The sequence below is a fragment of the Gadus macrocephalus genome, chromosome 11 (genome assembly GCF_031168955.1).
Source record: "Gadus macrocephalus chromosome 11, ASM3116895v1".
Lineage (NCBI taxonomy): Eukaryota > Metazoa > Chordata > Actinopteri > Gadiformes > Gadidae > Gadus > Gadus macrocephalus.
In genome coordinates, this window is record NC_082392.1 from 21,813,142 (window position 1) to 21,828,829 (window position 15,688).

Genomic DNA, 15,688 nt, shown 5'->3' on the forward strand with positions numbered 1-15,688 from the left:
CGCGACTAGCAAGGACGCGTCCTAGCAAGGCTGCAGCCTTCACTTTGGGAAACAGCCCCATTCATATTTTTCGATCTCATAGGTCCCATGAGCCCTACCGGAAGGGGCGTGACTTCGCCACTCTATTTGCTTTGTAATCCGTCAGCTGTAGTACGTCGTTCCGGGCGTCCACACGGAACGTGAACGCGTGGTCGTACTCTCTAAACGCTCTCCTGGATAAATATAAATTATAATTTGAGTTAATCATTTGTTGCCTTTTCTCATCTAATGCTGTGCCATTTTCCGATTGTGCATGCTTGTAACAAATAACCTTAAGTTAACCCATTACATTTTTTTTTTTTTTTACTTTAAGCAGGTTGTGATCCTAGTGTCTATCAATGAATTTAGCAAGAAATGGGTGGCCGCGGCCACCAGGGGGCGTCGTGTCCTGCTCTCGGCCACCAGGCGGGTGTCGTGTCCCCCTCTCGGCCACCAGGGGGCGTCGTTTCCTCCTCTCGGCCACTAGGGGGCGTCGTGTCCTCCTCTCGGCCACCAGGGGGCGTCGTGTCCTCCTATCGCTGGGGAAGAGTCCAAGACCCAAGTTCCCGTCAGCACTGAAAGAGCCAATCTTGCCTCCGTTTGCCATGGTTCTCCCCTCAATCCTCCACGATCCGCGTCTACAGGTACGACTGTAACATGAATCCACTAAGCCTTTCTCCTGTAGCTATTTTTAACTATGCTTCCTTGTACCCAGTATAGTTTGTAACTCCTTTACTTTGTACTCCGTTTGCAGAACCACCCCGCTGAATCATCCGTGAACTGTTCGGATGAAGACATGAAGTGACAGCAGCGACGCTCCGTTACCACTTTTTCTCAGTTTTCAGAGTACTAGCCTCCCATCTTTAATAATACAGGGCGGTGATGGCGTTTTTCGTCAAGAAGAAGAAATTCAAGTTCCAGACGCAGCTCACCCTGGAGGAGCTGACGGCGGTGCCCTTCGTCAACGGGGTTCTGTTCTGCAAACTGCGGCTGCTGGAGGGAGAATTTGTGGCAACTTCCTCGAGGTAACCATGACTATAACTATCCTTCACACCGCATTTAATCTCTTAACAGTAGAAGGTAATTTAATAGTTCCTTTATATGCTGCATGACTGAGATGACCCTATTCCCTTTTGACTGTGATGTAATTTTAGATGATGAATTATAGTTTATTTAAGGTTTTTACTGGCGGGGGCGTCGCCGGAGTCTTAAGTATAGGCCTGTCTTTATAACACTCAGTTTTCTTTATTTTGGTCATTTGATTGAGGTTGAATCTGGACGTGTATATGTTTTCCTTTAGAAAACCCTAAACGGTTCCATCGTAACTGAAATGAACGTTCACCAAAACTAAAGAACCTTAACCTAACTCTACAAAGTTCCTTACCCTAATCCCAGGCAGTCGGATCCAGTATGTGATGTAAGGCAAGTGGTGTTATTGTTATTGAGATGGGGGTCAGAGGTCACCTGGAGATCCTAGGCGATACAGACAAACATACCAACACACACATAACTGAAGTGACCTCCTCTAACCCAAGAGTTTTGGATGAGTCTTCTACCATGGATACAAAGATAAGGGAAGGAAAATAGACATGAAGGTAGAGAGAGGCAGACGATGAGAGGAGAGGGACAGACAGGTTGAGAAACGAACAGACTGGTAGAGAGAGACAGACAATTAGGATTTACTATAACTAAGTCAGGCAGTGAGTGAAAAACATTGAAAGGAATTCTGTATGTGTTTTGTTTTAAAAAATGTCAGCAAATGTGGCACAGTGAAAAAAAACTAAACTAAGCTCAGTGGTGATTGTACTCTAATGTTACCTTTCAGACATATCCTAGTTATAGTCTGCTTGACGTGTGTGTGTGTGTGTGTGTGTGTGTGTGTGTGTGTGTGTGTGTGTGTGTGTGTGTGTGTGTGTGTGTGTGTGTGTGTGTGTGTGTGTGTGTGTGTGTGTGTGTGTGTGTGTGTGTGTGTGTGTGTGTGTAAAAAGGCCTGTCTCAGTGGGGGAGGTGTGAGGGGAGATGACCAGGCCGTCATCACAGTCCTCCCCTTTGTCTAGAATCCCAGACCTCAACATGGAGGCGGCCACTGGCTCTCCCTCTCTTCGGTCACACAGCAGTACAGAGCCACTGTTCTGGTTTATCAGTACACAGCAGATACTGATAGGATACTCCACTAAGTATCTGACAGCATTACCCAGATCTATGTGGGTTAGATCCCATGGTACCTTATTTATCTAGGTTAACTAGATATATGGTGACTAGCTCTGGGTTGAAGCCATTCTAATCAGCCCTGACAGGAAGAGGTTGATATGATAATCGTTTGGAAAACTGCTGACCTCAAATTTCGACCGGATTTTCCAAGTCCCAGTTAAGAGAAAAAAAAAAAAAAATGACAGGACGGGAGAAAAAGTCACAGAAGTAACCTGACACATAACAAGTGACATGAGTCCAAGCGAGCACTTCAATAGATGCTATCGTAAGATCTGTTTCTGACTAACTCCAGAAAGAAGTGGTCTATTCTAGAAAACATGATTGAAACATGACTTTGATTGTTGGTGGTCGCCTGGTGTGTTGCTAGAACAGTGATGTGGTCATCTGAAGTGGTCACGACCCACGTTATGGTGACCCTGGTGGGCTGCTGATGTGGTGGTCGCCTGGTGTAGTCAAACATCGCTTGAAACGTCAACAGACACTGCTGTGCCATGTGGAACTGCAGCTCCCACAATTCAAAGAAATTGTCCAAGGTTACCATATGTGGATATATGCAGTGAGTTGGTTAAATATGGCTCTGATAAAAGCCTCTGGTATCGTATATGAGTAGTATCTTTATAGGTTATATTACAGTAAGTATCTACAGCTCTCTCTAGGCATATGAGGCTGGCGGTGGTAAAGCCAAGTGATGAAGCAGGTTAAGGTGCTGTGGTGGACAACATGGGATAATAACATTTGGCGGGTGGTCAGTGTGAGGTTGGGTTGGTTCAGAAGGGGGGAGCGGGTTTAGGAGTAGGAGTGGTGGGAGAGGAGGCATGTGTAATGAGTGAAAAGAGGAGAGTTTGCAGTGAGGAAAGTTAAGGGTGACAGGGCTGTTCACCAGCTGTTTCCTGTTTTCTGACTCCCACCTCCTCCCCCTGGTGGGAGATACAGGAGGAGGTGGGGAGATGGGGAAAGGAAAAGAAAGTCCACGGAGGAGGTGGGAGACCCTGGAGGAGGTGGGATATATGGGAGGAGGTGGGAGATATGGGAGGAGGTGGCAGATATGGGAGGAGTTGGCATATATGGGAGGAGGTTAGATCATGTCGATGCTCCTCTGCTGTTTGTCCAGCCTGTTAAAACCAACTTCCTGCTTGCAGCAACTCTGCCAATCAGACTCCTGAGTCCCATCAGGTGTTGTTGGTGTTGAGCTTGTTTCCCTGCGATGACAAATGCTCTTTACGAAGTTAGTCTTTATGACTGTATATCCTTGGAATCCAAACCTTGCCGGGTGGGGGGGGGGGGGTATTGTCTATTAGCAAGGCACTAAACCTTACAGCCACCAAGATGTGTGTTGTGGCAACAGGTCGAGGATCCAAACCAAGGAAAACAATAGCAACCATGTCCGAGAGATCAGTTGTGTTCATACGCTCTTCTCCCCCCTCCCACCCTGTGAACGTTCTTGGCAGTAGCTTGCCAGAGCTACAAGGCATGCTCTGTTGCCATGGCGTCTGAATAAAGCCATCTGGACAGAGGAATGTGTGTGTGTGTGTGTGTGTGTGTGTGTGTGTGTGTGTGTGTGTGTGTGTGTGTGTGTGTGTGTGTGTGTGTGTGTGTGTGTGTGTGTGTGTGTGTGTGTGTGTGTGTGTGTGTGTGTGTGTGTGTGTGTACTGTGGCTCTGCAAGTTTTGTACATGACCGGCGATACCTGTACACAGACTTGTAGGAAGGTTGTACTGTGTTGCAGACGGCCATTTACCATGCCTATCCTTGCTGTTAGCTGATCGTATTTGAGTAATCTCCATCATGTGTTTCTGGTACTGTAGTCTGAGGGGTCTCCCGGGGAGGTCTTATGCAACAGGCTTGTTGTTATGGTTCTCTGGGCTTACTGGGAGACGTCAACAGTTTAACTCCCACGGCCACATGCTCCATTCCAGTGGAGGTCTGCTGCACCCCTTGGTTTAGTCTGTTTTTTTTACTGTGAAACTTGTCCACGTCGTTCAATGTCTGATTGACAATTAAGTGACAACTAAAGTCTAGTATACTCTCAGGTGAACTATTGACTATCAATAACTGTAAATAATCGTATAACCCATACACATATGCAATGTTGTACCCAGTTTACCAGCCCCTCCGGCGTTTACCCGGGTAGGAGTTAGAGTCCAGAGAATTGGAAGCTGGATCTTAAAGCAGGGGTCAGCAACTGGCGGCCCGCGGCCCATAACTGGCCAGCCAGACATAATATCTGGCCCGCCAGATTTTTCTGAAGTTGTATCATTTTTTATTTTTTTGAATGTCGAATATCTATATCTGTTAGCTTAAATGTAAAGGGCCGGATACAGTGAACTATTTTTTTCTTTCACCACCGTTTTTTAATTTAATTGTATCAAATCCTGACAAAAGTCCACAAAAGATTAAAGAGGCCAAGCTCTGAGACATTGCTGTTTAAGTAGAGTCTCTGATGAGGCTACTTTGCCTACAGCTCTTCTAACAGTGAGTAGGCTTGGAACGGAGGTTTATTCGTGAACGCAGTCAATCAGCACCTGCCGTGGTGTGTGTGTGTGTGTGTGTGTGTGTGTGTGTGTGTGTGTGTGTGTGTGTGTGTGTGTGTGTGTGTGTGTGTGTGTGTGTGTGTGTGTGTGTGTGTGTGTGTGTGTGTGTGTGTGTGTGTGTGTGTGTGTGTGTGTGTGTGTGTGTGTGCGCGCGAGTGTTGTACACTTCTTTCTTATTTGGATAACCGTTCTGGTTTTGGTGTTATGGCGCATAGTATAGTCGTTATCGCAACCTATTGCGATAACGATATATATCACGATATATAAATCATAATAGAACCATTTCAGAACAGGTTACATAGACTCTAAGGAAAGCTAAACTGCTAAATGTATGTCGTTTTGAGAACATTTATTGTGCAAAACTAATCATGCAACATAATGTTGTAGCTGCAGAGACTTTAAAAAAGAAAAAAATCTTCTGTGTAATGACGTATACTTCTCTTAATGAAATAAAAATTGGTGGTGTCTTGTTAATAAAGAAACGGATACTGTGAATTAGGGAAATACGTCCAGTATTAGGCATGGCTATTTTAAATAAAGAAAAATCTTCCAAGTGTGTGCACAGATACTTGCTATTAAAACATAAAATAATAAGTGGAAAATGAACGCATATAATTTTGAAATGAACATGAAATGAGAGCAATCACCAGCTCCTCCGTTTCGCTTTCAGCCATATTTACTTAGATGACGATGATGCGTTGAAGCCGGTTGGGGCTCATGGCTCTTTAAATTCCGCGGGTCGCGGACGATGCGTTGCAGCCGGTTGCAGCTCGTGGCTCTTTAAATTCCGCGGGTCGCGGACGATGCGTTGCAGCCGGTTGCAGCTCGTGGCTCTTTAAATTTCGCGTGTCGCGGACGATGCGTTGCAGCCGGTTGCAGCTCGTGGCTCTTTATATTTCGCGAGTCATGGATAGATCGCGTCAAACATACATTATCGCGATAGAGCAATATAACTAAAAATCTCTATCGTAGGCCATTTTTTATCGTTTATATCGTATATCGTTTATATCGCGCATTCCTAGCGCATAGCACGTTGGTTCTCTGACATCTCGGGTATTTCCACAACGAGACTCGTACTGGGGGTTATCTCAGCCATGGTTGAGAAGGAATTGGGGGAAAGGAACTTTGGCTTTGACTCCTTGAAGTACAAGAACCGCCTCGGCGCTGCCGAGGGCTCCGGCAGCATATATATATATATATATATATATATATATATATATATATATATATATATATATATATATATATATATATATATATATCTCTTATGAACTGCAGTGTTACCAGTGCCACTATAACTTATGAGCAGTAATACTATAGTGATACTAGCAGTAGCACTATTACTTATGAACTTCTGTACCACTTCCCCACTATAATTTATGAGCTGTTGTATTCCCACTCTAACTTCTGAACTGCAGTACTCCCATTATGGCTTATGAGCTGCTGTTTTCAAGGGGTGTACGTGTAGGAAGTACACTGTGTGAATTTGCACTGAGGTAGGGATTTTGACGTTACCGTGTGACCAGTAAGTACGCGCAGTTACTGAAAATATGGTAACAAAACGTAGTTCCGTTTTCAATTAGGCGCAACGTTACTTTTCCCAGGGACAGATTTGACAGTGATAGTGCCTTCTCAGGCAGTATGGTGAGTATGAACTGCTGTATTCCCACTGTAGCTTATGAGATGTAGTACTCCCACTACAACTTATAAACTGCATTGTTACCACTATAACTCGTGAACTACTGTTTAACCCAGCTCTTGTTAGCAAGCAAACTAGAGGTCAAGCTCAGACAACGTTCCTTGTATCGACCGCAGGTTCGATTCCCACCTGGGATCCTTTGCTTGGTGCTGTTCATGCTCTTCTAGAACTCACTTTTCTGCCTCTCTTCACCCTCCTGTTTATAGAGGGGAACCTCAAAGTCCAAGGTACCTCTAGTTGTGTGTTTTAAAGTTGTGTGTTAGAGGGGGAACATGACTAAACGTGTGAATCTCTGGTTCCACAGAGTCGAGGTGCAGGAGAACTGTGTTCGATGGAGAAAGAGGTTCTCCTTCGTGTGTAAGATGAACGCCAACCCTCACACCGGCGTGCTGGACCCCTCCGTCTGCAGAGTGTCTGTTAGGAAGGTAGACCACACACACACACACACACACACACACACACACACACACACACACACACACACACACACACACACACACACACACACACACACACACACACACACACACACACACACACACACACACACACACACATGGACATGGACATCCCATGAAGGCCTATCGGTGTATTTGGTGTGTGTGTGTAGAGGGCTTATTGTGGCCTTCCTGCGTGTGTCGGCTTGTCCTCACCCGGCGCCTCCACATGCCTGAAGACTGAGGCCTGTTCCTCAGCAACGTGTGGAATTCACCTAATCAGGAGCGCTACAGCAGCCTGATAGCCTGACGGCGGTTCTTAGGAATAATCTGTAGCTGGAGAACACATGTCTGTTACATAAAACTGGACACAAAGGCTCTAACCTAAGTGGTCTGTTGGTTATGGTGGTCTTTCAGGTAGCAAATGTCAACATGAAATTAGGTCCACTATGGGTGAAGCTGCACATTTGATGTCAGTGCTGTTTAGGAAATTAAACCTGCAACCATAACTAGAGCTGTGTATCTAGAGCACCAGTGATAGGGCTGTGTAACAAGAGTGTTTAACTAGAGCTGTCAACTGAGCTCTGTAACTAGAGTTCCAAGCTCTGTAACTAGAGCCCTAAACTCTGAGAGCTCCTCCTAAGAGCTCTTGAACTAGAACTCTAGAGCTCTGTTACTAGATCTCTTGAACTAGAGCTCTAGAGCTCTTGACCTAGAGATCTGTAACAATATCTCTTGAACTAGGGCTCTGTAACTAGAGTTCTAGAGCTCTGTAACTATACCTCTGTAACTAGAGCTCTGTAACTAGAGCTATGTAATTGACCTGTAATTGCCGTAACTCAGCTTTTTTCTGTGTTTTTTCCTATGCAGGAACTCAAGGGAGGGAAGGCGTATACGAAGGTGAGATTGTTTGTCTTTGAGGGACCTATTAGCCCACTGCTCTCCAAACATAGTGGATCACTCGGCAACGCACGCCTAACACAAATACCTTCAAATGCTAACAAACACGAACATCCAAATATTAGCACATCTCTGTGAACTTCTGGACAAACATCTACTCCTGAACATGTGTTCTGTCAACACTGAGGGATGGGCTAAACATCCCGTAGCTGGTACCAGCCTCCTTGGTGCCGTGTGGGGGGTAGTGAGCTAGGTGGGCCTCCGCTGAGGCCGGGAGGGCTTGTTGATCACTTCAGGTCGGCGATGGAAAATAACCACTTCCTCCTTCCTGCTCTCTGCTTCGACACTTCCTTCAGCTAAATATAAATACAGCCTCCGTCTTCCTTCTGGGAAGAGGATGGGCCCTCCTGTGTTTAAACAGAGCAGGAGAGGGAGAGGGAGAGCAGGAGGTGGAGGAGAGGGAGAGACCAGGAGAAAGAGATACCAGGAAAGATCCGGAGAGGCAGAGCAGGAGGTGGTGGTGAGGGAGAGACCAGGAGTAGGAAAGGGAGAGACCAGAAGGAAGAGAGACCAGAAGGAAGAGAGACCAGGAGGGACCAGGAGAAGGAGAGGGAGAGACCAGGAGGAGGAGAAAGAGAGACCAGGCGGAGGCGAGGGAGACAGGAGGAGGAGAAAGAGAGACCAGGAGGAGGCAAGGGAGATAGGAGGAGGAGAGGGAGAGACCAGGAGTAGGAAAGGGAGAGACCAGAAGGAAGAGAGACCAGAAGGAAGAGAGACCAGAAGGAAGAGAGACCAGGAGGAAGAGAGGGAGGGACCAGGAGAAGGAGAGGGAGAGACCAGGAGGAGGAGAAAGAGAGACCAGGCGGAGGCGAGGGAGACAGGAGGAGGAGAAAGAGAGACCAGGAGGAGGCAAGGGAGATAGGAGGAGGAGAGGGAGAGACCAGGAGGAGGAGAAAGAGAGACCAGGAGGAGGCGAGGGAGACAGGAGGAGGAGAAAGAGTTGATGTTGAGGTTTCTCAGACTCCTCATTCCTCAGGAATCTGCTCCATGCCATACAAGAGAGTTCAGTATTCTGATATGATTTGACCATGGTAGAGAGCTCACACTTCCCCATAAAAGCAATGTGAACCCACAACATACCCTGGAGGGGTAAGGACGGTACAATAGGGTAGAGCAGGGAACATGCTTGGTAATTTCGTTGCTCTGTACTTGTGACATGTGTAATGACAATAAAGTCTTTACTACTGCATGCCCAACCTCGGCCACTCAGAGCGGAGGGATCTCGCTTGGAAGCTGAAACCAATTAATCCTTGACCTTGCTCCTCACACGAAGCAACACGCCAACCAATAGATTTGCAGCAGAGTCAATAAAGACATCATTTTCTAAGCTGTTGGTGATTTTATGTGTGTTTTTATAAGTGCCGTGCTTGAGAACACAATTCCATACCTAGCTTGTTTCCAAGGCCCAATCCCATTTCTACCCCTTACCCCTTCCCCTTACCCCTCCCCCTTGTTTTGAAGGGGTAAGGGGAAGGGGTAAGGGGTAGAAATGGGATTGGACCTAACTGCGTGTCAAGTGAGTGCACCTTAACGCCTCCAGTCTTGCTCTCAAGCCAGCTCCTCTCTCCCCCCACAGCTGGGCTTCACAGACCTCAACATGGCTGAGTTTGCTGGCTCAGGCTCTGCAGTGCGCTGCTGTCTCCTGGAGGGCTACGATACCAAGAACACCCGCCAGGACAACTCCATCCTGAAGGTAAGATGCATTACCCACAAGCCCCCGGGCAACTCCATACCGAAGGTAAGGTACATTACCCACAAGCCCCTGGGCAGCTCCATACTGATGGTAAGGTACTTCATTACCCACAAGCCCCTGGGCAGCTCCATACTGATGGTAAGGTACTTCATTACCCACAAGCCCCTGGGCAGCTCCATACTGATGGTAAGGTACTTCCTTACCCACAAGCCCCTTTTAAGGATAAGTACATCTGTATAACGTACATACCTAGCATAACCTATCCGTCCAATATAACAACATATAACAGATGTAAAGATTTTAAAAGAGTTATACAGTATGTCACAAATAACAATGTATGTCTCCAATATAATCGAAACGTAAGTCTGTGTGTTTGTCAGGTGATCATCGGAATGACACTGCTGTCAGGAGATCCGTGTTTTAAAACGTGAGTCTGCTCATGGTTTTCTCATTTCTCCTTTGAGTCCCCTTTGTTGGTTATTTGCTGGTCTTTTATGACCAGCAAACAAGTGTAACCAAGACCAAGAGTTCCTTATTTGACTTCTCTGGAAACTGCAGATAGTGACTGATTAACTTCACCTGTCAGCATCTATTCTCTTGCCGACAAAAATATTGACTGATACATGGGAATAGCGAAGTGCAGGGCCATGCCAAATTAATCTGCTAAATAGACATAGGGAGTTCATAGATTATTAATAAAAAACACTATGCTGATGATTTATGGATGTAAACTAGATCATCAAATCATTAAGATAGATGTGGAAAATGTTGGATAGCAATGGTATTGTTGCTGGATATTGAGTTAGACAAACTTGTACTTGGTTTAAGGTGGTTACGATATGATAAGTAAAGGGTCATCCTGCTTATGTTCCTGGTGTCCCGTTAAGGTTTGTAATTTAAGGTTCCCTGAAGTGACTACTCATGTTTTCTCCTGCTAGCCCTCCCAGCACGGCCAAGTCTATCTCGGTCCCGGGCCGCGAGCCAACCCTGCAGCTGGACTGTAAGGGGGGCGGCACGGGCACCACAGGACCCCTGGCCCGGGGTACCAAGCCCAGACCCCCCATCAGCTCGGGTAGGATCACAGACCCAGAGTTGTGTAATGATTACAGCTCTGTGAACAGGGTCTATTAGTCGCTCACTGGCTATGATTGTAGATGTTTGGTATCACTACAATATTGTTTGTAGTCAAGTTCTAGTTCAGTCTAATATCATTTAGATACTGATGTCGGGGTGTGTGGTGTTGCCTCCAGGCCTCATGGAGGAGTCTGAGCCGCCCCTCTCTCCCCTGGCCGAGGTCTTCCAGTCAGGACACTCCCGCAACTCCAGCTACGCCAGCCAACAGAGCCGCATCTCAGGTGCTTCTCCGCTACAGTCACCTCCTTCTCACCATCGACTCCTCCCCACCATCACCTCCTCCTTCTCCTCACCGCCCCCCCCCCCCCTCCATCACCTCCTCAATGTCCTCCTCACACCCCCTCCTCAATCTCCTCTTACTTCTCCTCTACCTCCTCCACACCATCACCTCCTCCCCGCCCTACCTATTACCTCGGCCCTCTCTCCTCCTCCTACCTTTGTGTGTAGAGGCCGCTAGCGTGTGTTGAAGTTAGGACTAAAGTGTGTGTGTGTGTGTGTGTGTGTGTGTGTGTGTGTGTGTGTGTGTGTGTGTGTGTGTGTGTGTGTGTGTGTGTGTGTGTGTGTGTGTGTGTGTGTGTGTGTGTGTGTGTGTGTGTGTGTGTAGGCTACAGTACTGAACACTCGTGCTCCTCCAGTGTGTCCGACCTGACCCACCGCAGGAACCTGTCCACTGGGAGCAGCACCTCGGGCGGGGCCCTGGGGACCAGTGACCTCCCTACTGCTGACGGGGACCGGCCCCCAAGACCCCCCAGGCCCTGCCTGCCCCCCAGCCGACTCTCCAGGTAGAACTAGTCAACTTCACCTAACCAACTCATCTTTGGTTATCTCTTGGTTAACCTCACCTCACCTAGTTAACCTCACCAAACCTTGTTAACTTCACCATACCTAGTTACTTCACCATACCTAGTTAACCTCACCATACCTAGTTACTTCACCTTGCCTAGTTAACCTCACCATACCTAGTTACTTCACCGTACCTAGTTACTCCACCGTACCTAGTTACTCCACCATACCTAGTTAACCTCACCATACCTAGTTACTTCACCATACCTAGTTACTTCACCATACATAATTAACCTCAATGCACCTGACCAACCTTGCATCAGCTTGTAAACTTAAACCATACCTGTTTATCTTCACCTTCTTCGTCGACCTCACCTTACCAACTCATCTCTAGTTAGAGTTAGAGGGCTGTTGACTGAATCTCAGACGGCTGTGTTTCGGTTGTCAGTACGAGACCACAGGCTGAGGGCCGAAGATAAGCTTCATACCTAGTTAACTTTACTTTACATAGTAATCTCCTAGTTAGCTTTACATTACATAGTCATCTCCTAGTTGACTTTACCTTACATAGTCATCTCCTAGTTAACTTTATATTACATAGTCATCTCCTAGTTGACCTCCTCTTACTTAGTCATTCCCAATCCTCTCCTCCAGCAGACTGTAACAGAGTGCTGCTGTGTCCTCTCCTCCAGCAGACTGTAACAGAGTGCTGCTGTGTCTTGTCCTCCAGGAGAGTGTAACAGAGTGCTGCTGTTTCCTCTCCTCCAGCAGAGTGTAACAGAGTGCTGCTGTTTCCTCTCCTCCAGCAGAGTGTAACAGAGTGCTGCTGTGTCCTCTCCTCCAGCAGACTGTAACAGAGTGCTGCTGTGTCCTCTCCTCCAGCAGAGTGTAACAGAGTGCTGCTGTTTCCTCTCCTCCAGCAGACTGTAACAGAGTGCTGCTGTGTCTTGTCCTCCAGCAGACTGTAACGGAGTGCTGCTGTGTCCTCTCCTCCAGCAGACTGTAACAGAGTGCTGCTGTGTCCTCTCCTCCAGCAGACTGTAACAGAGTGCTGCTGTGTCCTCTCCTCCAGCAGACTGTAACAGAGTGCTGCTGTGTCCTCTCCTCCAGCAGACTGTAACAGAGTGCTGCTGTGTCCTCTCCTCCAGCAGACTGTAACAGAGTGCTGCTGTTTCCTCTCCTCCAGCAGACTGTAACAGAGTGCTGCTGTGTCTTGTCCTCCAGGAGAAAGCAGGACTCTGTGGAGAGTCATCTCTCTTGGGTCAACGACACCCGCATGGACGCCGACGACATTGTGGACAAGATCGTCCAGAGCCACAACTTCGAGGACGTCAACAACACGGAAGGTGATCAGACCTGATGGTGTGAAGTGGTCGCATCTCGTCCCTTCACAACATTCTTTTTTAGATGTTGAGGGGCGGCATTTGGCTCATGTTTACTGAAGGTTGCTGGTTTGATCCCCGGCTCCGAAGTGTTGAGGTGGCCCTGAGTGAGACACCTCGCCCTGACTGCTCCCGACGAGCTGGCTGTCGCCCTGCGTGTCTGTCACCGCCGTCGGTGTGTGAATGTTAGGCAATGTTGTAAAGTGCTTTGAGTGGCCTCTGGTTAGGAAAGTGCTGCAGTCCATTTACCATTTACCTTGATGTGATGCACCAAAGAATGACCTTGGACGGAGTCGGTTGTGATAGCTTATGATGGGTTATGATGGTTTATGATATGATATATGACAGGATAGGTTAAGTAACCATTAAACCCCTGTTTCCTTTACAGACAGCAATTTGCGTCTGTTTGTCAACAAAGATGGAACGACGGCACTCAGTGGCGTACACCTCGGAAACCGGTTAGGACCACCTCTTCTTTCTCCTCCTCCTCCACTCTCTCTTGTTCCATCCCCTCTTCTTCCACCTTCTCCTCCTCCCTCTCTTCCTCCACCTCCTCCACTCTTGTTCCACCTTCTCCTCCTTCCTCCCTTCCTCTCGTCCTCCACCTTTGGTCTTCTCCACCTCCCCCTGTCTCACCTTCTTTCTTTTAGTTCCGTTAAACATGAATAAATCTGGTCCTCTCCTCCCTCAGGGTCTCAGCTGGAGGTTACGAGCCGGTGGTGATTGAGAGCCACTAGGGCCCCAGGGGGTCCCAGCGCCACCAGAACTTCAACCACTCCATATTGACCTGGAGAAAGTGGCCCATCTATCTCCTCCTGGTCTCTCTGTCTGTTCCTAGGTGTTCCGGTTTGCACTTTATCTTTCCCAGATGTGTCGATGTCTGATTTAAACACCCCCCCCCTCCCCTCCCCCCCCTCCCCTCCCCTCCTCAGTCATCACATGCATCACGTCTTTTCTAGCTTTAATCGGTTGAAATGTTGACATTTCAACCGTGTGTTTTACCATGTGTTTTATTAGGGGTCCACTCGCAAATTCAACGCTGACTTTAGATCTTGGATTCCAGGATGAATGAATCCAACAGGAGCAGAAGTTTGCACAGTCCGCGGTTCTGCTTCACTGAGGTGGCGTACGAACGAGTTTGTGTGTTTTGTTAAGAGTGTGTTGTTTATTAGTCTGCTTCTCATCTGGGATCACACAACGTGTTCATAAGACACTCCCTGTTGATCAGGGAGGTACGTGGTTAGGGGTAGAGCATTCTAACCCCGCGGGATGTTTTTCTTGAATGATCCGGAAGCAGGTTTTAAGGTGGGATGAAGACGTGCTTGTGATGGAGAAGAGAGAAGATGTCGTTGGGTTAAGTCAGGCTAGTGGTGTTCAGTTGTACGAGTCTCTAACTGAGTCTGTCTCTTATGATGGCTGCTGGGTACAGCTGGTAGGAGGGCCTTGGTGGGTTGACCTCTGGTCTGGGTGCTTGGTCTGAGTGGTCTGTTGCTGTAGCGTTGGGTCTCGGAGGAGTCCTATTCTGGCTGCCATCGCCCCCTGGTGGAGTGGTGAACCTTCTTCTTCTGCAGAACCTGTCTGCAGAACCAAGCCCCAGGGAGTTTGTGACCTTGCTTCAAGCTAAACCCAGTAGGTCCCGTCCCAGCTGCTGGAAGGCCAGACATCTTAACTAAACTAGTTCAGTTTTTTAGGCAGCCTTATATTTAATTTCACATTTTTGGTCAGGGGGAGATACATTTCCAATGACAATGACCTTAGGGTCACTTTGATGTAAGAAACAACCTTTTAGTTTTGAAACTATAGTTTGCTACAAAGAGACAATGTTTTCAAATAATTGGTCAGTTGCAACATCCAAACTGTAAGCAATCTGAAACTCTGTTGGTTTAGTGTGAATAATGATGTTTATTGATGACTTCTGACATCTCTTCAATTCACTACTTTATGGCAACCTTATTCACATTTGTTTTTATCACAGGGTCGATAGGTTTGCTATATTCACATTTGGGAGAAACCACTAATAACATTGTTTGATATCAGCCCTTAATATCCTTTTAAAGAATTTTCGGTTTTAATGCTCTTGTCTGAAGAAGCCTAAGCAATGCACACACCTTGCACAGATATCAACTCGTTTCTAAAAGCTCTAACAAATTGTTTTACTTGTAAGCTTGCACGACTTTTAGAAACGGTATTTCTAAAAGATTTGTACCGTGTAAGACCACTACTTCAAACGTGTTTTTGTTTGTTCCAACAAATGTATTCTATATATTAAAGAGCCTATCTTACACGCCTCGTGTTGATGTGTGTTGTCTTTTTATTGTGGATCCAGATCAACTGGGGTTCAGTGACCTCTAGTGGTGAAGTGTGGAACCACTGCCTAAGCAGTAGGACGTAATTAAATGGATCTTATACGAAGTAATACCCTGTATTTCTTTAGGTGTATAATAGTTTGTTACATCACATTGGATATTCTTTCCATATACTTTAAAACATTATTGATCGTTGTGATCTATTTGTATAAAGGAGGAACCAGACACTTTAGAGCCTGCCAGTGAGTGATGTCTGGTCGTCAGATGGAAGAGTTGGGCTACTCATCTCAAGAAACGACCTTGGATAATTCCCTGAATAATTAAGTACAAATAAAGAAAACAAATCATGAAAACCCCATATTCCGTTAGATACTTCTCGCAAGTCCATGTATTATCATTAACCTCCTCAGCTAAATAGTTATATTAATGTTTGTGAATAAGAGCACTTGCTCCTAGTCAATCTTGGTTTCAGATTAACACATTATATGATGTACCATTATACACACAATCTATACTAGTATTTGATACCATTATA

General features: G+C 46.7%; 1 protein-coding gene across 2 annotated transcripts; it reads left to right on the plus strand.

The window, feature by feature from the left end:
• Window positions 1–503: 503 nt before the first annotated feature.
• Window positions 504–15,131, plus strand: eeig1a (estrogen-induced osteoclastogenesis regulator 1a). 2 transcript variants are annotated; one of them, XM_060065777.1, is made up of 13 exons: window positions 504–662; window positions 773–1,043; window positions 6,575–6,685; window positions 6,763–6,883; window positions 7,766–7,795; window positions 9,432–9,548; window positions 9,929–9,975; window positions 10,487–10,620; window positions 10,799–10,903; window positions 11,287–11,464; window positions 12,690–12,811; window positions 13,236–13,305; window positions 13,539–15,131. In XM_060065777.1, exons 2-13 carry the CDS (start codon window positions 901–903, stop codon window positions 13,582–13,584), a joined length of 1,224 nt encoding a protein of 407 aa, XP_059921760.1. In that variant the 5' UTR covers window positions 504–662; window positions 773–900; the 3' UTR covers window positions 13,585–15,131. The 2 variants fall into 2 exon arrangements, with proteins under 2 accessions (XP_059921760.1, XP_059921761.1); XM_060065778.1 differs by lacking the exon at window positions 6,575–6,685.
• Window positions 15,132–15,688: the final 557 nt, after the last annotated feature.